The following is a 24,203-nucleotide window of genomic DNA, read 5'->3' on the forward strand; positions in this document are numbered from 1 at the left end:
AACAAACAAATTAATTATTCCATTCTCAACACCACTGCCCCTTCTCCTCCTCTCTCCCACCCCCTCCACATTTATAGAACACCCGCTTCCAGCTATGAAAAGATTTTTAGAATAAATTTAATTTGTAACATTTTCAAATGGTTTTGAATTGTTTCGTTCTCCATTCCCCTGCTCCTTGATGATTTCTCCTATGCCAGAGAATGGAAACATTGGCCCCGGGCAATACAAAAATAAGTTGGGTTTTTTTGTTGCTGTCGTTGTTGTTGTATAAAAACAGAGGAATCTAATCTTAAAGAACATTGTAACAAGTTACATACATACTTTTCCCCTCTCCCTTGGACAAGTTAACAGATGTCCTTTTTCATTTCTATTCCCGAAGATGTCTTTAATTTCTAGTCTCTACGTGTGTGTGTGTGGGTAAGAGTGGGTGCTTATGTGTGTGTGTGAGAGTGGGAATTTGTTCGCTTTTCCTTCCTAATTTTCTTTGAAGTTTTAAGACAAAATGCACTTAATTTTTACAACTTTTCTATTGTTCTGACAATATTTGCAGGGCACACACATACACATGCATTGACACACACACTCACAAGTCGTTCGTGTGTTCCTTTGTTGCCTTGAGGATCGTTAAATTTTCTTTCGTCTTCGTTATGTTTTTTTTTGCCCTGCTCTCTGAAATAACAACTCTTCAAGTAGTATTCTCAACATAACGAGTTGTTAGAAGATTTTGTTGGTATTTCCTTACCCATCCCTCCTCTTCTCGAGGGAAGGACCAAGTTCCACACAAAGGATATAGCAGCAGAAAACCAAAGGGGGCAAATGATAATAATTTTATGTTGTCTTTGAAAATTATGCCTTGGAGAGTTATTTGAAGTACTGAAGTATGTGTATCATGCAGTCCTAGGAATGCATTCTTCCAGGGTATTTGGTGTGGGGAGGCAAAGTTGGGGGGGGGGGGGCATAAAATATTTAAGTAGACAATGAAGAGTTAAATGTTACGCCATTCTGTGTAATAAATTCCATTACGCCATTCTGTGTAATAAATTCCATTACATTTTTTATACCTTCAGCCATATGGCTACAGATTCATTTATATATCATTTGAATCAACCAAAACGAGCCTCATCGTAATAACGATTTTTGACCCTAGGTCTCTTTGGCCCAAATCCGTTTCAGAACATTTGGAGTCGATCTAGTGATGTCCGTCCATATGTCTCGAAGGAAGTATCCGTTTTGATCCAAACATGGTACATCGTAATATTATTGCCAAACTTAGATCGAGTTCGGAGATGGGCAATATCGGTTCACTCCTTCTGGTACCTCCCCCACAAAATGTCAAAATTTTCAAAGAAAATAATTTTATGCACAAAAAGAGAAAAGATAATCCGATTTGGCTCCAACTTTGCAAATCCTAATATTTTTATCAACCCAAGGTCTGGTGCGAAAATGGACAATATCGGCCACTCCATCAAGGGTCAAAGGACAAGGGTAAAGGGTCAACATTTTGAATAATTACAACTCTAATATAATGTGATGTGAGAGTGCTATTGACTTCAAATTTCACGCATCCCAATATTTTTATCAACCTAACGTCTGGTGTTAAGATGGAATATATCGGTCCACTCCTTCAGGTAGCTCCCACACAAAAGGTCGAAATTTCCACAAAATATATTTTCTGCACAGAAAGAGAAACCATAATCCGATTTTGCTCCAACTTTGCAAATCCTAATATTTTTATCAACCCAAGGTCTGGTGCGAAAATGGACAATATCGGTCCACTCCATCAAGTACCTCCCCCACAAAGGGTCAACATTTTGAATAATTACAACCCTTATAAAATGTGATGTAACAGTCCGATTGTCTTCATATTGCACACATCCTAATATTTGTATTAACCCAAGGTCTGATATGAAGATGGAATATATCGGTCCACTCCTTCTGGTACCTCCCCCACAAAGGGTCAACATTTTGAATATTCACGAAGCTCATAAAACACGAAATTAACATCCGATACCATTCAGACTTGGCACATCATAACGATTTCATCAACACAAGATCTGCTATAAAGATGGTAGACATCGGACCATTCCTTCTGGTACCTCCCCCACAAAGGGTCAAAATTTTGAATAACTAAAGCGGTCATAAAATTCGAAAAAGGCATCCGGTTCTCTTCAAATTTCACACATCTCAACGATTTCATCAACATAAGATCTGCTATGAAGATGGTAGAGATCGGACCATTCCTTCTGGTACCTCCCCCACAAAGGGTCAGAATAACCAAAACGGTCATAAAATTCGAAATAGGCTTCCGGTTCTCTTCAAATTTTGCACATCCCATTATTTCTACTAACACAAGATCTGCTATAAATATGGGATATATCTGCACACTCCTTCTGGTACCTCCTCCACATACCGTTCAGGCACCTCCCCAATAAAGGGTCAGAATAACCAAAACGGTCATAAAATTCGAAATAGGCTTCCGGTTCTCTTCAAATTTTGCACATCCCATTATTTCTACTAACACAAGATCTGCTATAAATATGGGATATATCGGCAGGATTAGATATATCGGTTCAGGATTTTGAAAAACAAAACGCTTAAAGAAAGCGAAATAAGCATCCAATTCTCCTCACGTTTCACACAGCCAATCATTTTTGTTAACAAAAGATCTGTTGTGAATATGATATATATCTGCGAACCCCTTCTGGTACCTCCTCCCCAAAGATCACAATTTCGATTACTTTACCTGTTATAACTTGCGTAAAAAGTCTGCGATTCTTTACAACTTGCTGTATCTAAATATTTATATCAACCAGAAATATGAACATGATTTCACATAAAATTCGATAAAAAAATATTCGATTCTCCGACATTGGCTGAGGGTATACATCGGTCGGTAAAAGCCGACTTCTACTTTTTACGTTTTTTTTTTAATTTTCAGACAATAAAATTTAAATCCTTTTTTTTCCTTATTTAGAATTTCTCTTCTCTCGTTTCAGATTCAAATCCCGCATGGTGCGTTGCCTGGCCTCGGCCACCTATATAATACGACAGATATGCTCTCTGGGTGTCACCGTCTATACCCCAAGTGTGGCCTTGTCCACGGTAATTGGCATACCATATTGGGCATCCATTAGCGGTATGGCGACAATTTGTATCTTTTTCTCCATCAAGGTAACATTTTTGCTACGTTGTTGGTTTGTGGACTTAACCTCAAACTGCAACAAGCTAACAGCCAACCAGCTTTGTACTCGAAAAACTCACTTGTTTGCTTCCGCGTTATTTTTGCGGGTTCTCTTTCTTCTTTTTTCGGTTAGGGAGGACTTAAAGCCGCCATAAATGCGGACGTCATACAGACGGTGACTGTCATCCTTGTCTCCATTGTGATTATCGTGAAGGGCACCATATTTAGTGGCGGACCGAAACGGGTGTACGATATAAACCAACAGGATGGTAAGTAATATGGATGTGTGTATGTGTGTGAAAGTAATGAGTGTATGACTCTTTAATTGTGTGTGTGGCAATGTGGTCGGTTAGGGGATTTGGTATATACAAATAATTTCCAAATAAATTTTCAATACTCTCAATTACACTGTGCTACACAAAAAATATTTCCAGAAAAAAATCTGCAGATTATAAATGTAAGGAAAGAAAGCAGAGGTATATTCGTGCTGCATCTCCATGTATCTACATGTCCATAAACAAATATCATTGTTGGAATGTAAATGTGAGAAACTTTAACACCAAATCGGATAAATAGGATATAGGAGCTATAGCTATATCTGAACCGATTTTCACCAAATTTCAAGTACTTGAACTCGGGGATGAACTCGGTCGGAATTTCCCGAAATTCAGTACATTTGCGCTGATATTAGCCATTTGGTGCATAATAATCCTGACATCGGATAAAGATATATATGGGAGCTATATCAAAATCTGATCCGATCTCGATAAAATTTGGCAGAGGTATTTTCGGGCTGTATCTGATGCCCAGTATCATATATCATTATTGTGGAGTGAGGGACTTAAAACTCCAAATATAGCTATATCTGAACCGATGTGCGCAAAAATTTGTTGTACTTGCTTCTAGGTTCAATTCCGTCGGAAGTACCAAAATTCGGTCCATATGGACTGATATTACCCATTTTGGTACCTGATATCGGATAAAGATATATATGGGAGCTATATCTAAATCTGATCCGATCTCGACAAAATTTGGCAGAAGTATTTTCGAGCTGTATCTGATGGCCGGTATAAAATATCATTGTTGTGGAGTGCATATTACGCAAGTGAGGGACTTAAAACCCCAAATCGGATGAAACATATATATGGGAGGTATAGCTATATCTGCACCGAATTTCTCCAAATTTTATGTACTTGCTTCTAGACTAAATTCTGTCGGATGTGCCAAAATGTAAGTCAAAAGTACTTATACTGGCCATTTAGTGCGCAATTAACCCGAAATCGGTTGAAAATATATATGGAAGATATATCTAAATTTGGACCGATTATCAGAAATCTCAATAGGGTTTGTCCTTAAGCCAATAAAATATTGTTTGGAAAATTTTATCTCAATCGGATAATAAATGCGACCTGCATTTTGTCCACAAAAATACATAAAAAGAGAAGACAAGTATAGGGTGAGATGAAAAAACTGCAACCAACTTCAGACTTTTGTCATTTCTAAGCCACTCGTCCGACAGCTGTTAAAATTATTCCAGTGGCAGCTCATTATATTGTTTAAAAGCGTACAAAACCATTTTGGGTTTCGTACCATCACTCGTTACCGTGATACTGGTGGCGTAGGCCAACGTCAAGGAAGTGGACGAAAGAAAACAGCAACATCAACAGAAATGGTTCGAAAAGCAAAAAAGCGAATTGATCGAAACCCGTGTCTCAGTGGCCGAAAAATGGCTCGTGAGCTGAACATATCGCAATATTCCATTCGGCAAATATTGAAAAATGAACTCGGGGTAAGGCCATTGAAATTCCAAAATATGCTAGAACTTACACCGCAACAGAAAGAAAATTGACTCAAAAGAGCTCAAGAGCTTCGCTTTGCCGAAAATGGTGAACTTTCTAAAAAGACCTTAAAAAATCCTGCCTTACCTTTATAACCCTGTTTTGGTACTAAATGGCCCAACACATTTATGAAATCTTCAATACGTTTTCATTAATTTCAATACTAATTGACCTCATCAGAATGCGGAAAACTGACTATGTTTCATTGGCACATCAATCAATGGAATCGATGGCTTATTCAAAATATATTGACTGGGTTTACAAAACTAGTCTCTCTATCTGACAATGGTCGCGGCCTCAATACTATGTAACTTCGAAGAGTGGAGGGGGTTGTGTACCACCCACTTTGCCAATAACTGGGCTAATTAATGTTCCGGCTTTTCTTTCATCAGATTGCATTTATTGCCGATTTAAATACTAAGCCAACAACAACAAAGAGAGTGGGAGCGCGCAAAGAGCGTGGGCGGAATGGTTGGATAGTGAAAGGATTGAAAACATTTGTTCGGATTAAGCGAAACATTTATAAGCATAATGAGAATGGTAGAATGGGCACCATTATGTCAGTTAGTATTTCAGACTATGAATAAGTGTCAAATCATTGCATAGAAAGTTGGGAGAGAGGGAGTGAGAGAAGCGGGGGAGAGAGAGTAATGCAGAGAACCATTACTGTAATCTACTCTGGAAAATTGCTGACGATTATGATGGTGTTAAGGCGCTGTGCCACAAAATCTATCTCTGTCCGCACACATACACACACAGACACAGATGTGAACGCTGAGTGACAGATAATGGATTTTATGGATTCTGGGCATAAATAGCCGGGTGAATGGCATGAATTAATGGCAATTCATGCAATACGAAAGAATGAGGCAATAAAACATTTTTCCGTTTTTTTGCTCAGAGTCATCATTGGTTCATTCACTATTTTTCGTGAATCTTTTCAATTTAATTCAAATGCGGTGTTCTGCTCGCTCAATCCGCTGTTTTCATTCTATTTGTTAAAGATGTTCGAAAGGTTTTATAGATGATGATAAATGAATGAAGATGGGAGAATAAATTGAGATGTGGCCGAAGGTATTTCGTATTTGAATAAATATAGGTGAATTAAAAGGGTTGTATTACTGCTGTGAAATTATTACTTCTTTCTAATCTAGAGAAGTCATACAGGGTTTCAGTCAGAGATTTTCAATAAAAAATTTCGAAGAGATTACATATTTGCCGGTGTCATACTTAAATGTCTAATACGCAAATTTCGATTTTTTTTGTCATATGCGATATTTCTAAGGTTTTCCGGCATAATCCTTCCGAATATTTGGTTGGTCGTCAATATTTGCTCTAGTTTTCGAGATTTGCTCTAGATTTTCGAGACATGACGTCGATAAATTTAAAGAAGTTTTCGGTAATTCAGTTCAATAACCAATAATATATTCTCAATGGAATTATGAGTGTCAGAATGGCCTTTTTGATGAAGACCACAAAAAAATTTCGAAGAGGACACAATATTTGATTTTTTCGCATATGTGATATTTCTAAGGTTGTCCGGTATAATCCTTCCGAATATTTGGTGGTAGATTTTCGAGACATGGAGTCGATAAATTTGAAGAAGTTTTCGGTAATTATATACATAGTTAAATAATTAAGTAAAAAATAAAATTCCGTTCAATAACCAATAATAACTTCTCAATGGAATTATGAGTGGCTGAAGGGCCTCTTTGATGAAGACCACAAAGAGCGGCAATATTCTTTATAACCAGATGATTTTCTTTTTTATTTTATTTTATAAGGATAATAAGGATATTTTCTAATAAAAGAATAGGAGACCTTATCCTATTGTAAAAATATCTTATACCAGAATCCTAATTTATTCTTTTTCCTTTAAGATTAGATCATTTTTTCATTGGGCATAAAATAGATCATGAGGCTTTCCTTTTTAGGGAGGATTTTGGAAGAAAAATACCTTTTTTTTTCAAAAAAAAAAAGTTCAGGATTTTTCTTTTCAAATTTGATATTCAGGTCACTGTTGGTAACTGGAATTGTGATATGGTGGTTTAGGAAATTTGTACTACAATTGTACGAAGAGTTCTAAATAGTAATAAATTTTGCATTGGGTGAGGGTATAGATTTGGGGTCTCTATTCGTAACTGGGATTGGGATATTGGTGTGGTTTTGGATGGCTTATGACAAAAGTTGCCTAGGCAGGTCCACGTCTTCGTATAGACCCCAATATAACGGTATTATTCCGTATTTTTATGGTTTTAACAGAATTTTAAACGGATTTAATTTTTTTGAAAATTTCCAAATTCGTCCCAAATTGTAGAGGGTATTCAAAGTTCGACCCGGTTGATTTTACAGTTTTTATACCCTACAACACTATGTGTTGGGGGTATTATAAGTTTGATTGGGCCAGAATTTATGTAACATCGAAATATTGGTTTCCCATATAGGAAAGTATATATGGATCTTCCTAGCTCGCCGAGCTGAGTCGATCTAGCTATGTATGTCCGTCCGTCCGTCTGTCCGTCTGTCCATGTTAATTTGTAATCACTCTACAGGTCGCAATTATGGCCCGATCTTCACGAAATTTAGAATGTAGGTGGGGTTAAGGTCAGAATAGAACCCTATTTCTTTTGGAGATGATCGCATAATATTTAGGGGTTGAAATGGACCAAAAACTGAAAAAATTTCTGATTTTGCAGTTGCTCTACAGGTCGCAATTATAGACCAATCGACGCGGAATTGCGCATGTAGCTAGAGTTTAGGGCGGGGAAGAAGCCTACCAATTTGGGTGGTCATCGGATAATATTTAGCGGGTAAAATAGACCATATCTTTTGTGTTGAAAAAATTCAAAATTTTTCATTAAACCGCGAATATTTTAAATCCCGGCGAAATCAAAAGCCATGACAAGGTGACTTCTGATCTTTACATTGATGTTAACATCCATCAAACCGGATATATAGCAAAATATGTGCGATATATATGTCTATCAAAGAGGATAAGCTTGAAAAATCTCTTATATGTCGAGAACGGCTGAACTGATTTCGACAGTTCTCATTAATTCAGAATGGCCTCTTGGCAGGAAAGAAAAAACGCCTAAAAAATTGCATAAAAATATCTCTCTAAAGATGAAAATATTGATTTTGTAATATTTTCTCATATTTTTTTCAATTTTGTCATATTTTTGGAATATTTTCATTTTGAATTAAACATTTGGTAATATTTCAACAGCTAACAAAACTAAGTAGTTAGGATATCAGGATATCATATACAGATCGCATTTATGGCCCGATTCTAACGAAATTTTGCATGGGGATCAGATGAGGGTCAGAATAGAAGCCTACTCTTTTTGGAGATGATCGCCATATATTTAGGGGTTGAAATGGACAAAAAACTGCAAAATTGTCAGCAGGTCGTAATTATTGCCCGATCCTCACGCACATTTGAATGGAGGTTACCGGACATTGCAAAAGCCAAATAGTTTTGGATGGCCATCCAAAAATATTCAATGTGTGAACTAGTTTGCCAACTTGTGTAGACAAAATACGAAAATATCCATTCCAGTGTCTTTTTGGAGAATTCAGAAATACAAGAAAATCGCACTTCTGACTATTTCGTTAAGGCTGATTTCGTTGAAGATTATAGTCAAATGTCTGTATCTCATGTAGATGCGTTTCAGTCAAAAACCAATAATAAATGTTAATCTTTTGCCACTTCTGAGAGATTATGGGTCTTTGGAAAATATTGGTTCCAGATCTAGGAAGACCATTTACGTGCAACATCTACCAATAAATTGGAAATGAGCAAATTAGTTTAAGTTGCTATTATTCGAAAATTAGAGAACGAAACCTGATGGTTTTCTTTTATAATTTGTCACAATATCTTGTGAAGTTCTTTCGAGTATCTCGCCTATATAAACTGTATCGTTTATTATAGTGTTGTAGGGTATTCAACGGTCGGCCCCGCTCGACTGTAGCCTTTGCTTACTTGTTTTACTTCTTTTAGCTCAACTTTCATAATCTGTTGGATTTTCCCCATAATTATTGGAAAACAAGTTAAAAAGCAGTAAGTTCGGCCGGGCCGAACTTTGAATACCCTCCACCATTTGGAACGAATTTGGAAATTTTCAAAAAATCCTTAAAACATTCTTTTAAAATTTTAAAAATACCAAATATAACCGTTATATTGGGATCTATACGACGTGGGCCTACATAGGCATTGTTTGTCATAAGCCATTGCCATATTCAAATCCGAAACTTGAAAAAAAACGGCGAATAATGTAGCTAAAATCATCAAAATATCGTATATAGGGAGGCATCGTTATATCGGAGCTGTGCGAAGACCTGGACCTGCATAGACAATTTTCTGTCACAGGCTGTAGCATCCATGAAGAACTTCAAATACCACATCTCAAACAATTTCGATGGGTATTGTACCTAAAATCATCAAAATATCTAATATAGGGAGCTACTGACATATATGGGGCCAATACGAAGACCTGGACCTGCATAGACAATTTACTGGCATAGACTGTAGTTTTTTATTTTTTGAAAATTGCCAAAATCGTTTCAAATGGTGGAGGGTATTCAAAGTTCGACCCAGCCGAACTTACTGCTTTTAGCTCAACTTTCATATTCAGATTGATTTTTCCCGTAATTATTGAAAACCCAGTAAAGAAAGTCTTAAAGTCGGGCGGGACCGACTTTATGATACCCTACACCACTTTGCTAATTTAGTACAGCTCCGCATAACAATTAAAAGCCTTTAAGGGAGAATTCAATCATACACGCTATGATTATAATTATATTTTAAAGTTCAAAGGACTAACTATGCCGAAGCATTTGTATCTTTTAATTCGGACTTGTATTGCCCATTTGTTGCACAATTAATTTGAAATCGGATAAAAATATATATGAGAGCTTTATCCAAATCAGAGCCGATCTCGATAAAATTTGGCAAAGATATTTGTGAGCTGTATTTGATATATATCCCCGAATATCGTTGTTACGGAGTGCATATTACGGCTGTGGGTAACAAATATAACAAATCGGATGAACAGTATATATGGGAGCTATAGATATATCTGAACCGATTTCGATCAAACGACGAATATATATATGGGAGCTATATCTAAATTTTTACCGATTATCTCCAATTTCAATAGGGTTCGTCCTTGGGCCAAACAAATAATTTGTGCAAAATTTCATCTGGATAAGGCAATAATTGCGAACTGTACTTTGTTTACAAAAATACATGGACAGACGGACAGACGGACGGACATGCATAAATCGACTCAGAATGTGATTCTATGCAGATAATCAAAAGGAACTATGGGCCTATCTCGTTCCTTTTTGCCTGTTACAAACAAATGCACAAAGACATAATACCCTGACCACCTTGTGGTGTAGGGTATAAAAATTTGTCGCAGCATTGTTTGTTGCAGCATTGTTTTCATTTGTTTTTGACATTTGTATAAATTAAAAGCCTCTAAAGCCTTTTTTAATTTTTAAAAATATCCATTCATACGTTTAATGATCTCCCTCATTACACGTGTATTTAATCGGCTCATATATGGTTTTTTTTTTAATATATCCATTTTGTCTAGACAACATATATTAAGTCTTAGCAAAAAAAAACTAACAACTTATTTAAGATTTTAAAATACAACAAAAGCACAAAAGCAAATAAAAAATAATTGCCCAAAATAGTCAATTAAATTTCCAAATATTATCCCTTTTTTCCTAAGTAAGTACATTATGCCAGGCATTTGGTTTATAATCTTCTAAGTCATAAATTCTATGGCTATCAAGATCCAAAGGATGCTCGAAATAGTGAGTTTTTTGTTGTTAACGACACACAGGCTGGACTGGCCTCTAATCCAATTATCATAAATAAAATGCTCACATTATTCATATATAAATATATCAAACTACAGATACTGCATTGTTAATTTCCCCCCTTCCTCCAAAAACAACCTTTCACCGAACATCTATTAAGTCAATTTATGAAGTTATTTTTTGAAGCCTTATTATTTTACAAAAAAAAGAAAGAAATACAAAAATGAACATTTATTTAGTTCAATGCTCCAATGCCTTCAGGATATTTTCATTAGAGTTGTTATTGTTGTTGTTCTTGTTCTCCATAAAACCATTTTATGGATTTATTTTATTTAAAATGAAAAAAAAAAACAAACGAGAAAACAAAAATAAATCTTCCCTAATAAGGTTTGTGTTCATTTGAATCAAATATTTTGCATCCGAATGTCCATCTTCCTGACTTCCTTCCGTCCGTCGGTCCGCCCGTCCGCCCTTTCGTTATCTCAACAAATATCCTGCGGCCAACAAAGATTTAAAAATGATTTGTGTGTGAATAATTGCGGTTTCGAAGGCAATAAGATACACTTAACGAAAACAGGAAGAACAAGTGGAATGTAAACATGATAAGTTGTTGAAGGAGGACAGCTAAATTGTGAAGGCACCCTACAGTACAGGAGAGGAGATTTCCACAATACTTTGCGGCAAAATTCAATATTTTTTTTAAAAAATTACAGGAAATTACAAGAAAGAGATTATAAGAGTAGAGGAAGAACGTATATAGGCGTTTTGAAAGTTAACATGCGAGGTACGCAAATTAGGGCGGGAAAATTCCGCCCATTTTTAGATTTTTTTATACCCTACACCACAAGCTAGTCAGGGTATTATGTCTTTGTGCATTTGTTTGTAACAGGCAAAAGGAAACGAAACTAGACCCATAGTTCCTTTTGATGATCTGCATAGAATCACATTCTGAGTCGCTTTATGCATGTCCGTCCGCCCGTCCGTCTGTCCATGTATTTCTGTAAACAAAGTACAGTTCGCATTTATTGCCCGATCCCGAGGAAATTTTGCACAAATCATTTGTTTGGCCCAAGGACGAACCCTATTGAAATTGGAGATAATCGGTAAAAATTTAGATATAGCTCCCATATATATCTTCGTCCGATTTGCCTTTTATTGTGCACCAAACGTGTAATATCAGCCCGAATAGTATCGAATTTTGCACATACAACCAAATTAGGCCTGAAAATAAGTATGCCAAATTTGATCGAAATCGGTTCAGATATAGCTATAGCTCCCATATATATTGTTCATCCGATTTGTTATTTTTATCCTCCGCAGCCGTAATATGAACTCTGTAACAACAATATTTGGGGAAATGTATCAAATACAGCTCAGAAATACCTTTGCTAAATTTTATCGAGATCGGTTCAGATTTGGATATAGCTCCCATATATAACTTCGTCCGATTTAATTTTTATTGTGCACCAAACGTCTAATATTTGCCCAAATGGGACGGAATTTGGCATATACGACTGAATTGAGTCTAGAAGCTAGTATGCCAAAGTTGGCGAAGATCGGTTCAGATATAACTATAGCTCCCTGTATATATTGTTCATCCGATTTGTTATTTTTGTCCTCCGCAGCCGTTATATGCACTCTATAACAACAATATTTGGGGAAATATATCAAACACAGCTCAGAAATACCTTTGCCAAATTTTATCGAGAACGGTTCAGATTTGGATACATATCCCATATATAACTTCGTCCGATTTGCTTTTTTTTGTGCACCAAACGTCTAATATTTGTCCAAATGGGACGGAATTTGGCACATACGACTGAATTGAGTCTAGAAGCTAGTATGCAAAATTTAGCGAAGATCGGTTTAGATATAGCTATAGCTCCCATATATACTGTTCATCCGATTTGTTATATTTGTTAACCACAGCCGTAATATGCACTCCGTAACAACGATATTCAGGGAAATACATAAAATACAGCTCAGAAATATATTTGCAAAATTTTATCGCGATCGGCTCAGATTTGGATATAGCTCCCATATATATCTTTATCTGATTTCAAATTACTTTTGCAGCAAATGGGCAATACAAGTCCGAATTTAAAAGATACGAATGCTTCGACCTTTTAAGTCCTTTGAACTTTGAACTTTAAATTATAATCATAATCATAGCGCGGATGATTGAATTCTCCCATAAAAACTTTTAATTGTTATGTGGAGATCTACTAAATTAGCAAAGTGGTGTAGGGCCCCGCCCGACTTTAGGACTTTCTTTACTGTAAATTTGAGGTAAGATTCCTCGGAATCTATGCATTTTAGGTATATAGTGTCCATGACAATATTGCGGTCAAAAATCCGAAGAATATTTTGGCAAAGCAAGTTAACCCTCAGTGAAGTCACTAAAGGGGTCTTTTAGGTCATTTTCTTCAAAAACTTCAAAAAAACTCCATTAATTTGAGATTGTATGAGATTAAAAATAGTCAAAATTACTGCATATCTCAGAATACACCAAAACTACAAAACTGATCAAAAACTGGAATTTTGTAAAAATCAAAAACACGTTTTAGGGTTAAAGTCACACTCTATCTGAGTTTGAAAAAAATAATTCTATACGACAAAATTAATTTTTTTTTAAATTACCGGGAAAATCCAGCAAATTACGACAGTAGAGCTAAAAACAAGTAAGAAAACAGTAAGTTCGGCCGGGCCGAACTTCAAATACCCTCCACCTTTCGGAACAAATTTGGAAATTTTCAAAAAATAACATCTGCGAAAAATTCAGCTTACATTTTAAAAATACCGAAAATAGCCGCTATATTGTGGTCTAGACAAAGATGTGGACCTACATGGGCAACTTTTGTCATAAGTCATTACAGTATTCAAATACGAAAATTGAAAAAAAAAATCGGTGATTAATGTCGCTAAAATCATCAAACTACCGAATATAAGGAGGTACTGATATATGGAGCCTAAACGAAGATGTGGATCAGCACAGACAATTTTCTGTCATATGCTGTAGTATCCATTACGAACATAAAATAGCAAATTTGAAATATTTCCGGTGAATAATGTCACTTAAATCACCAAAATACCGAAAATAGGGAGGTACCATAATATGGGGGCTATACGTGGCCAAAACGTGGATCTACATGACCCATTGTCAATACCATTAGAGTAAAATTTTATCAATCTACTTCATTTCATTAAAAAGCTAGAGTGTTTCCACAGACGGACAGACGGACGGACATCGCTAAATCGACATAGAATTTTATGCTGATCATTCATATATGTATATGTGCAGGGTAAGATAAAAAACCTGCAACAAAGTCAAACGCCATAATTTTTATACCCTCCACCATACTATGGAGGGTATATTAACTTTGTCATTCCGTTTGTAACTCCTCGAAATACTCATGTCAGACCCAACAAAGTATATATATTCTTGACCAGCGTAAAATTCTAAGTCGATTTAGCGATGTCCGTCTGTCTGTCTGTTGTAATCACGCTATCTTTCGAATGAATTGAGATAGATGGCTAACATTTTGCACACATGTTTATTTTTCCAGTAGGCAGGTTAAGTTCGTAAATGGGCCATGTAGGTCCACGTTTTCATATAGCCCCCATATAACGGTACCTCCCTATATTCGGTATTTTGATGATTTTAGGGACATTTTTCACCGGCATTGTTTCAAATTTGGTATTTGAAGTTCAAAATGGATACTACACCCTAAGACAGAAAATTGTCTGTGCAGGTCCACGTCTTCGTATAGCCCCCATATAACGGTACCTCCCTATATTCGGTATTTTGATGATTTTAGCGACATTATTCACCGGAATTGTTTCAAAATTGGTATTTGAAGTTCGTTATAGGAACTACAGTCTGTGACAGAAAATTGTCTGTGCGGGTCCAGGTCTTCGTATAGCCTCCTATAACAGTACCTCCCCATATTCGGTATTTTGACGATTTTAGGAACAATACCCAGAAATTGTTTGAAATGTGGTATTTCAAGTTCGTAATGGATGCTACAGCCTGTAACAGAAAACTATCTATGCTGGTCCAGGTCTTTGCACAGCTCCAATTTAACGGCACCTCCTTATATACGATATTTTGATGATTTTAGCTACATTATTCACCGTTTATTTCAAGTTTCGAATTTGAATATGGTAATGGCTTATGACAAACAATGCCTATGTATGTCCACGTCGTATAGACCCCAATATAACGGCTATATTCGGTATTTTTAAAATTTTAACAGAATTTTTTAATGATTTTATTTTTTAAAAATTTCCAAATTCGTTGCAAATGGTGGAGGGTATTAAAAGTTCGGCCCGGCCGAACTTAGTGCTTTTTAACTTGTTATAATTTTTTTTTTTAAATTTTATTAAATGAAAAAAATGTCGGAAATAACATCAAATTTTAGAATAATTTTAGATTTATTCGAATTGGTAACCTTTGGCACGAATTATGGCCTTCAAATGGCCAATGAAATTGTCACACGCTGCCCGAATGATGCTCTGCGGTATTTTGACCCCTTCCCGGCGAAGGGCTTGCTTGAGGTGATCGACACTTTGGTATTTTTTAGTGTCAACCTTGCTTTCCAAAATACTCCAGACACAATAGTCCAACGGATTGGTATCCAAAGATTTTGGTGGCCATTGTGCGCTGGAAATGAAGCGAGTAACCTCATTTTGTAACCATTCTTGGGTGGCGCGTGCTGAGTGCGATGGTGCTGAGTCCTGTTGAAATGTCCAAGGTCTGCGACCAAAATGTTTGCGTGCCCAAGGCTTTAATACACCCTCCAGAATATTTTCGGCATTTTTTCTGATGCCATGGTTGATAAATAAGAGCGGAGGGTGACAATCTGCTGTTATGGCAGCCCACACCTTTTTTTTTGGAATTTCAATGGCTTTACCCCGGGTTTATTTTTCAATATTTGCCGAATGCAGTATTGCGATATGTTCAGCTCACGAGCCATTTTTCGGCCTCTGCGACGAGGGCTTCGATCAATTCGCTTCTTTACTATTCGAACCATTTTTGCAGATGTTGTTGTTTACTTCCGTCCACTTCCTTCACGTCGGGCTACGCTACCAGTATTACGGTAACGAGCGATTGTATGAGACACAAACGATTTATTCACCTTTAAATGCTGGAGTGCTCTAACGACACTATCACGCTTGAATTCCATCGCAAATAACTTTTTTTCTGGAAAATTCTCACCAAAATGCTTTTGTACGCTTGTAAACAATATAATGAGCTGTCACTGGAGTAATTTTAACAGCTTTCGGATGAGTGGCTTAGAAATGGCAGCAGTCTGAAGTTGGTTGCAGTTTTTTTCATCTCACAGGTCTCCCATAAGTTGGAGACATTTCACAGCTATCCTATAAATTGGAGAACTTTTACAGGTTTCCTATAATTTGGATACCTTTTACAGGTCTCGAATAGAATGGAGACATTTCAAAGACCTCCCATTAATTGAAGACCTTTCACAGGATTGGAAACATTTCACAGGTCTCATTCAGATCGGGGTTGCAGTTTTTTCATGTCACCCTCACATTTGTTAAACTATAAACTAATATTTCGAACATATTCCTGTTGTTAACTTGATGTCCTTACAATGTAGTTTCGAAATGTCTTGTAAAAAAATTCCCACTGATTATCCAAATGTTATCGCAATTTTTTTTTTCATCTAAATTTCAAAATTCCTTGAATACTTTGCTTATCCATCGAAATCAGTCGGAATCTCTTATACCTCCAAAAGTTATTTCCAATTTTCTAATCGAATACCAAACCCATCATACCATTTTCCCCTTTGTAGGGCCACCAACAAAACATCTTCCCACCTACACCTGTCATAGATCCACTTATTGGCCAAACAAAAAGAGAAAAGAAAAGGCAAATGTCATGGAAATGTAGAAAAATATTTGAAATATTGTTGCTGTCTTTCAAGAGAAAAAAAAACAAATCTTAAAAAGAATTATGAAAAGAGGTTGGCTGAATTATTTAAATGTCTTGACCCCTACCACCCGCAAACCCAACCCATGCCAATACCCCAGCTTACATGTGTATTCCAAATGTTGGCACATCCGTTTCCGTTCATGGTTATTTTGGTTTTCTTTGAGATTTTCTCTCTCTTTCTCTCTCTCTCTCTCTCCCCGCTCTTTATTTGTTTGAGATTATGCCTTCAAGGGTCCGGTTTTGTGGTATTGTGTGTGTGTGTGATAAATTGACTTCCTTTCGTTCTACCGGTTAATAAACAAATTCATTTTTTCTTTGTGTTTGTATTTATTTTTAGGATATTTAGGTTTTTGTTGTTAAGTTGATGTTTTTGTTGTTACGTTTATGAAATATTAATAATGTATTTATTGCTGTGATTTTTTTTCTGTCTCTTTTTAGGTCGCCTGAGTTTCTTCAATTTCACCGGAGATTTCTCTGTCCGCGTGGACACAACCTCAGCATGGCTGGGCCAATTGTTTGTATCGCTGTCACAATTTGGCTGCCAGCAGAATTTCATGCAGCGTTATGTGAGCCTAAAGTCGTTGAATGAAGTTAAGCGGTAAGTTGGACTTAAGGGGAGGGGATAACAATCATAAAAAAAGGATTGGAGACTTTTCATAGGGTTCTACAGATTGGAGATTTATCATGGGTCTCCAATAGATTGGACATCTTTCAAAGATCTCCAATAAATTGGAAAGCTTTCACAGTTCTCCAATGGACAGGAAAACATTCACAGGTCTCCAATAAATTGGAGACTTTTCAAGGGTCTCCTATAGATTGAAGATCTTTCATCTGACCTTTCACATGTCTCCTATGGATTAGAGACTGGAATCCTTTTTAAGATCTCCATAAATAGAAGACCTTTCACAGGTCTCCAATTGATTGGAGACCTTTCATAAATCTCCAATAAGTTGAAGACCTTTCACAGGTTTCCTATAGATTGGAGATATTTCACGGGTCTCCAATAGATTGGAGACTTTCACAGGTCTCCTTTAAATTGGAGACCTCTCAGAGATCTTTCCGAGGTCTCCTATAGATTGGAGACCTTTCACACGTCTCCAGTATAAATTAGAGACCTTTCAGAGGTCTCCTATAGATTGGAGACATTTCACAGGTCTCCAATAGATTAGAGACATTTTACAAGTCTTCAATAGATTAGAGACCTTTCACAGGTCTCTTATAGATTGGAGGTCTTCCATAAATTGGAGACATTTTCCAGATCTGCTATAAATTGGAGACATTTTACCGGTATCCAATGGATTGGAGACCTTTCACAGGTCTCCAATATAAATTAGAGACCTTTCAAAGGTCTCCTATAGATTGGAGACATTTCACAAGTCTCCAATAGATTAGAGACCTTTCACAGGTCTCTTATAGATTGGAGATCTATTGCCGGTCTCCTAAAAATTGGAGACATTTTCACAGGTCTCCTATAGATTGGAGATCTTTTACATGCCTGCAGGAGATTGAAGACCTTTCACAGGTCTGCAGGAGATTGGAGACCTTTTACATGCCTGCAGGAGATTGGAGACATTTCACAGGTCTCCTATAGAGTCTCTTTTCGAAGATCTCCTATAAATCGGAGACCTTTCGCTGGTATCCTATAAAATGGAGACCTTCACAGGTCTTCTATAGATTGGAGACTTTTCACAGGTCTCCTATCAAGTGGAGGCTTTTCACAGGTCTATCCTAGAATGTAGACATTTCACAGGTCTCCTATAAATTGAAGACCTTTTATAGGTCTCCTATAAATTGGAGACATTTTACAGGTTTCCAATAAATTAGAAACCTTTTACAAGTGTTCTAGATATTGGAGATTTTTTACAGGTCTACAATATATTGGAGACTACATATTGGAGACCTTTGCAGGACTCTTAAAAATTGGAGACCTTTCGCAGATCTCCTATAGAATGGAGACCTCGCACATGTGTCCAAAGATTGGATACCTTTCATAAGTCCACAATAATTTGGAGACATTTCACAGGTCTTCTATAAATTGGAGACATTTTACAGATCTGCTATAAATTGGAGACATTTCACATGTCTCTAATGGATTGGAGACTTCCGCAGGTTTCTCATAGCTTGAAGACTTTCCCAAGTCCCATATAAATTGAGGACTTTCACAGCTCTCCTATAAACTGAAGACCTTTTACAAGTTTCCCATAGATTGGTACCTTTCACAAATCTCCAATATATTGGAGACCCTTCACAGGTTTCCTATAAAACGGAGACGTTTCGCATTTCTCCTACAGATCGGAGACCTTTCCCAGATTTCCAATAAGTTAGGAACCTTTGACAATAGCTTGGAGACCTTCCAAAGGGTGGGAGACTTTTCACAGGCCTATTATAGATGGGAGAAAGTTACATGGGAATCCCTTTCCCAGGTCTCGTATATAGACATGTTTCCTGATTCTTCCTTCAATAACTTCAATAATGATAATTTCTCTTTTCTCTCTCTCCCCCTCTCCCTCTCTCTCTCTCTCTTATCTCATTTCAGTGCCATGATGTCCAATATACCCATAATTTTCGTGTTCTTTTCCCTTTCCTGGATAACTGGCCTGGTTATCTATTCATCCTATGCCAGCTGTGATCCTCTGGCCGAAGGTTATATAAATAAAGCCGATGAAATTCTACCCTTCTATGTTGAGGATCAATTGGCCTTTATACCGGGTTTTGTGGGAATATTTATGGCCACTCTGTTCAATGGTGCCCTGTGGTAAGTAGCAGAACAGTTACATGCAACAGATTATGTTATCTTAATGCTTCTTCTTCGTCTTCCCTTCCATGACCAGCATGATGGTGTCCAATTTGAATTCCATGGCCACCGTAATATGGGAGGACTTTTTGACATTGATACCGAAATTCAAAAATCTCAGTGACCGCCAGCAGTTGAGTTTGATCAAAACGGTTACCGTTATATGTGGCATACTCATTATGGGCGTGGCATTTGGGGTGGGCCTACTATCCGGTGTGATTGAATCATCAATGATGGCATTTTCGGCAACATCCGGTCCATTGTTGGGTTGCTTTATACTGGCCATGTTGGTGCCCATTGCCAATTGGAAGGTAAGTTGGCGTCTTCGAAGGCGTTGGTGCTAAAAAGGGTGGAATGGGGTGGAAGTGTTGCTTTCCTTATTTATACATTTATCCATTGTTTGCTGTGTCGTTTACCGGCCGACCGCTCAAATGATATTGCCAATTACCTGTGTTGCCAATACATACACACGTCGTGACACACACAGACACACACACGCCTACACTCATCTCATACTAATAACAATTTCCGTTTATTTGTTAAAGGGTACTTCCGCTGGCATGATAACGGCCTGTGCCTTCGTCCTGTGGATCATTGGCGGCGCCGCAACCATCGATAAATCGGAAAGCAATAAATTTTTGCCAACATCAACAGAGGTTTGTTAATGAACGCAAATAAAAGACAATACATACAAACACATACATATATACACAAAGATGTAGAGATAAGTTTGTATGTGTGTGATTGTGAGTGTATTTGTAAATTGATTATTGGGTGTGTGATTTTTATATTTCACTTATACATATATATAGTCTCATATTTTTAAGGTATTGTATGCTCTTGATCAGCACGAAATTCTAGGCCAATATGGGTATGACGGCCCCTCTGTACGTCTGTCTACATGACATGCATGTATGCCTTCGATACGCGTTACTCTCTCTACACACTCAACTAGAATCAAATGTAATGTGGTCAAAGAGTAACAAAATTGAGAGAACAGAAGAGTGTGACTCTCTGACCCGCCCTGATCTAAATTCTATTCTAAAGAGAGAGAGATAATTAACGCCCCGACGAAATGGCTGAAGATAGAGTGTTGAATTTTTGCACCAGGGTAAGTTTTGGTGCGTAGGCGTGTGATGGCTTTTTTGGAAATTCGTACTAAAAGGGTACGAAGAGTACTAAAAATTTAAAACTTTGTGTTAATTTAAAACTTTGTGTTAGACAAAGAGAATTCGCTACAATTCTAAAATTTAGAATTAGAATCACTGATACAGTGCAGGATAGATGTATCAAAGGGTTTTTGAAAATTCGAACTTTGAAGTTACGAAAAATTGTAAAATGGTACTATTTTATAGAAGTTTAGTACCATTTTAGATCTTTTCGTAACCTTAAAGTGCGAATTTCCAACGACCCTTTGATTATGTTAACGGATAGAGCTAAAAACTTGAAATTCGGTATGAGAATCAAGGTTGGAAAGTAAGTTTGATTTTTGGAAATGTGTACTAACGGTGCGAACTGTACTAAATGGTACCAAATTTGGAACAGTTTGGTTTAGGGTGAACAGATGAAACTGGAATTTTAAAATTTTGTATTGGGTAAGAAGGGTGTAGGTTAGTGATAAGTAGGTGGTTTTGAATATGTGTGCTACAAATTCACGAAAAGTAATAAATAGTACTATTTTTGGTACAATTTTGTATCGGATGAACAAACAGTGCTTAAAATCTGAAATATTGATTTAGGATCGCTGTTCGTGTGTACCCTGGACATATTACATAGGTAGTTTGAGATATGTGTACTATAATTGTACGAAAAGTACCAAATGGTACGAAATTTGGTATTGGGTGAAGGAATAGAGCTGGAAACTCGAAATTTAAAATTTAGAACTTTTTTAATATCTGGGATTGAGATATGGAGTTGGTTGTGCAAACATGTACTACATTTGTACCAAAAGTACAAAATGGTACTAAATTTGGTATTGAATGAAGGCATAGAGGAATCGCCAAATTCGATATTGAGGTCTCTGGTGTCTGGGATGTAGATTTTAGAAATGTGTACTATATTTGTACGAAAAGTACTAAATTGTATTAAATTTGGTACTGGGTGAAGGAATAGGAATCCTCAAATTTGATATTGAGATCTGTATCTGGTATCTGAGGTTGGGAGTAGGAGATATGTTTGGAAATGAGTACAGTAGTTGTTCGAAAAGTACTAAATGGTACCAAATTTGGTATCGGGTGAAGGAATACAGCTGAAATTCTCAAATTTGATATTGAGTTCTCTTCTGATATCTGAAATTAAGATATGGAGGTGATTGTGCAAATGTGTACTATAATTTTACGAGAAGTACTAAATAGTACCACATTTGATACAAGTTGATATTGCGTGAAAAGATAGTGATTAAAATCTCAAATTAGGATTTTGAGTCGCTGTTCATGTGTAGCCAGGACATTGGGATTTGGTTTGGGATATGTGCACCATAATTGTACGAAAAGTACTAAATGGTACTAAATTTGGTATTAGTTAAAGTAATAGAGATAAAAATCTGAAATTTCATATTTATATTACTGGTGGTATCTGTATCTTAGATTTTGCTGTGGTTTGGTACTGGGTCCTATATTTGTACAAAAGTTACTAAATTTGGTATTGGGTGAAGGAATGGAGCTGAAATTCCAAAATTTCATATTAAGGTATCTGTTATGTTGAGTCTCTGTATCTAGAATTAAAATATGTAGGTGGCTTTGGAAATATCTACCATATTTGTACCAAAATTACTAAATGGTACTAAATTTGGTATTGGTTGAAGTGATAGGGTTGAAATCCTGGCATTTGATATTGAGGTCTTTAACGGTATCTGGGATTGAGATAGGTTTTTGATCTGCATAGAATCACATTCTGAGCCGATTTATGCATGTCCGTCCGTCTGTCCGTCCGTCCGTCTGTCCATGTATTTTTGTAAACAAAATACAGTTCGCATTTATTGTCCGATCCAGATGAAATTTTGCACAAATCATTTGTTTGGCCCAAGGACGAACCCTGTTGAAATTGGAGACAATCGGTAAAAATTTAGATGTAGCTCCCATATATATCTTCGTCCGATTTGCCTTTTATTGTGCACCAAACGTGTAATATCAGCCCGAATAATATGGAATTTTGCACATATAACCAAATTACGCCTGAAAATAAGTATGCCAAATTTGATGAAAATCGGTTCAGATATAGCTACAGCTCCCAAATATATATTGTTCATCCGATTTGTTATTTTTGTCCTCCGCAGCCGTAATATGTACTCTGTAACAACAATATTTGGGGAAATATATCAAATACAGCTCAGAAATACCTTTGCTAAATTTTATCAAGATCGGTTCAGATTTGGATATAGCTCTGGATATATAACTTCGTCCGATTTACATTTTATTGTGCACCAAACGTCTAATATTTGTCCAAATGGGATAGAATTTGGCACTTACGACAAAATTGAGTCTAGAAGCTATTATGTCAAAGTTGGTGAAGATCGGTTCAGATATAGCTATAGCTCCCATATATATTGTTCATCCGATTTGTTGTATTTGTTACCCACAGCCGTAATATGCACTCCGTAACAACGATATTCAGAGAAATATATCAACTACAGCTCGGAAATATCTTTGCAAATTTTATCGATATCGTTTCAGATTTAGATATAGCTCCCATAAATACCTTTATCCGATTTCAAATTAATTGTGCGCCAAATGGGCAATACAAGTCCGAATTTAAAGGAGGCAAAGGCTTCGGCATATTTAGTCCTTTCAACTTTAAATTATAGTCATAGCGTGTATGATTGAATTCTCCCATAAAAACTTTTAATTGTTATGTGGAGCTCTACTTAATTAGCAAACTGGTGTAGAGTATCATAAAGTCGGCCCAGCCCGACTTTAAGACTTTCTTTACTTGTCAGAGTCTTGGAGTATATGAAATAATTTCCTGAAATCAAACTATCGAATTTTCTCACCTCATATCTCAGATATTTTGATTTAATCAACAAAATCATACACTCAATAGCGAAAATTCTCATAATTAAACAAGCACACACACTCACAATTTATCAATTGTAATTTAAGGAAACTACTGTTAGTGTTTACTCAACTACGACTGTGTGTGAGTGCGTTTGTTTATCTTGAATGTTTCTTCCTCTCTCACTCCCTCTCTCTCTCTCTGTCTATAGGGCTGCTCAAATTTCACATTTTCACAATCGATACACAAGCCTACAAGCGATGAGTACTCCTTCCTGCCAACTCAATCATCCTGGCTAATGCAGCACACGCCGGTCATGCCTCTAGATGGCAGTGGCAACAACAACAACGACAACAACATCATCAATGGTTATGGTAGTGTTAACAGCAATTACGTGATGCTAAACGATACTCTGCTGGCAATGGTGGCAAATCTCTCAACGACAGCAGCAACAGCAGCAACAACAACGGCAGCTGTCGAAGAACGGTAATAAAATCACTTTGTATTTCTTTCCTTTCCTTTGCTTTGCTAACAGACTAAAGGTTGAGTCAGTCACACAAAACCAAAAAAAAAGAAAAATAGAAACTACAAAATACCAGCTAGGATAACTAG

General features: G+C 36.6%; 1 protein-coding gene across 2 annotated transcripts in view; it reads left to right on the forward strand.

Moving 5' to 3' along the window:
- Window positions 1-24,203, forward strand: part of LOC101900140 (sodium-coupled monocarboxylate transporter 1) — a 301,185-nt gene that overhangs the window by 275,676 nt on the left and 1,306 nt on the right. For both annotated transcript variants that reach the window (XM_059125300.1, XM_059125301.1), the window contains 7 exons: window positions 2,997-3,171; window positions 3,315-3,450; window positions 17,246-17,405; window positions 19,344-19,562; window positions 19,639-19,912; window positions 20,147-20,257; window positions 23,803-24,077. In XM_059125300.1, coding sequence (XP_058981283.1) covers window positions 2,997-3,171; window positions 3,315-3,450; window positions 17,246-17,405; window positions 19,344-19,562; window positions 19,639-19,912; window positions 20,147-20,257; window positions 23,803-24,077 — 1,350 coding nt within the window. The remainder of the gene's footprint in view (window positions 1-2,996; window positions 3,172-3,314; window positions 3,451-17,245; window positions 17,406-19,343; window positions 19,563-19,638; window positions 19,913-20,146; window positions 20,258-23,802; window positions 24,078-24,203) is intronic.

Source organism: Musca domestica, unplaced genomic scaffold, assembly GCF_030504385.1.
Source record: "Musca domestica strain aabys unplaced genomic scaffold, Musca_domestica.polishedcontigs.V.1.1 33, whole genome shotgun sequence".
Lineage (NCBI taxonomy): Eukaryota > Metazoa > Arthropoda > Insecta > Diptera > Muscidae > Musca > Musca domestica.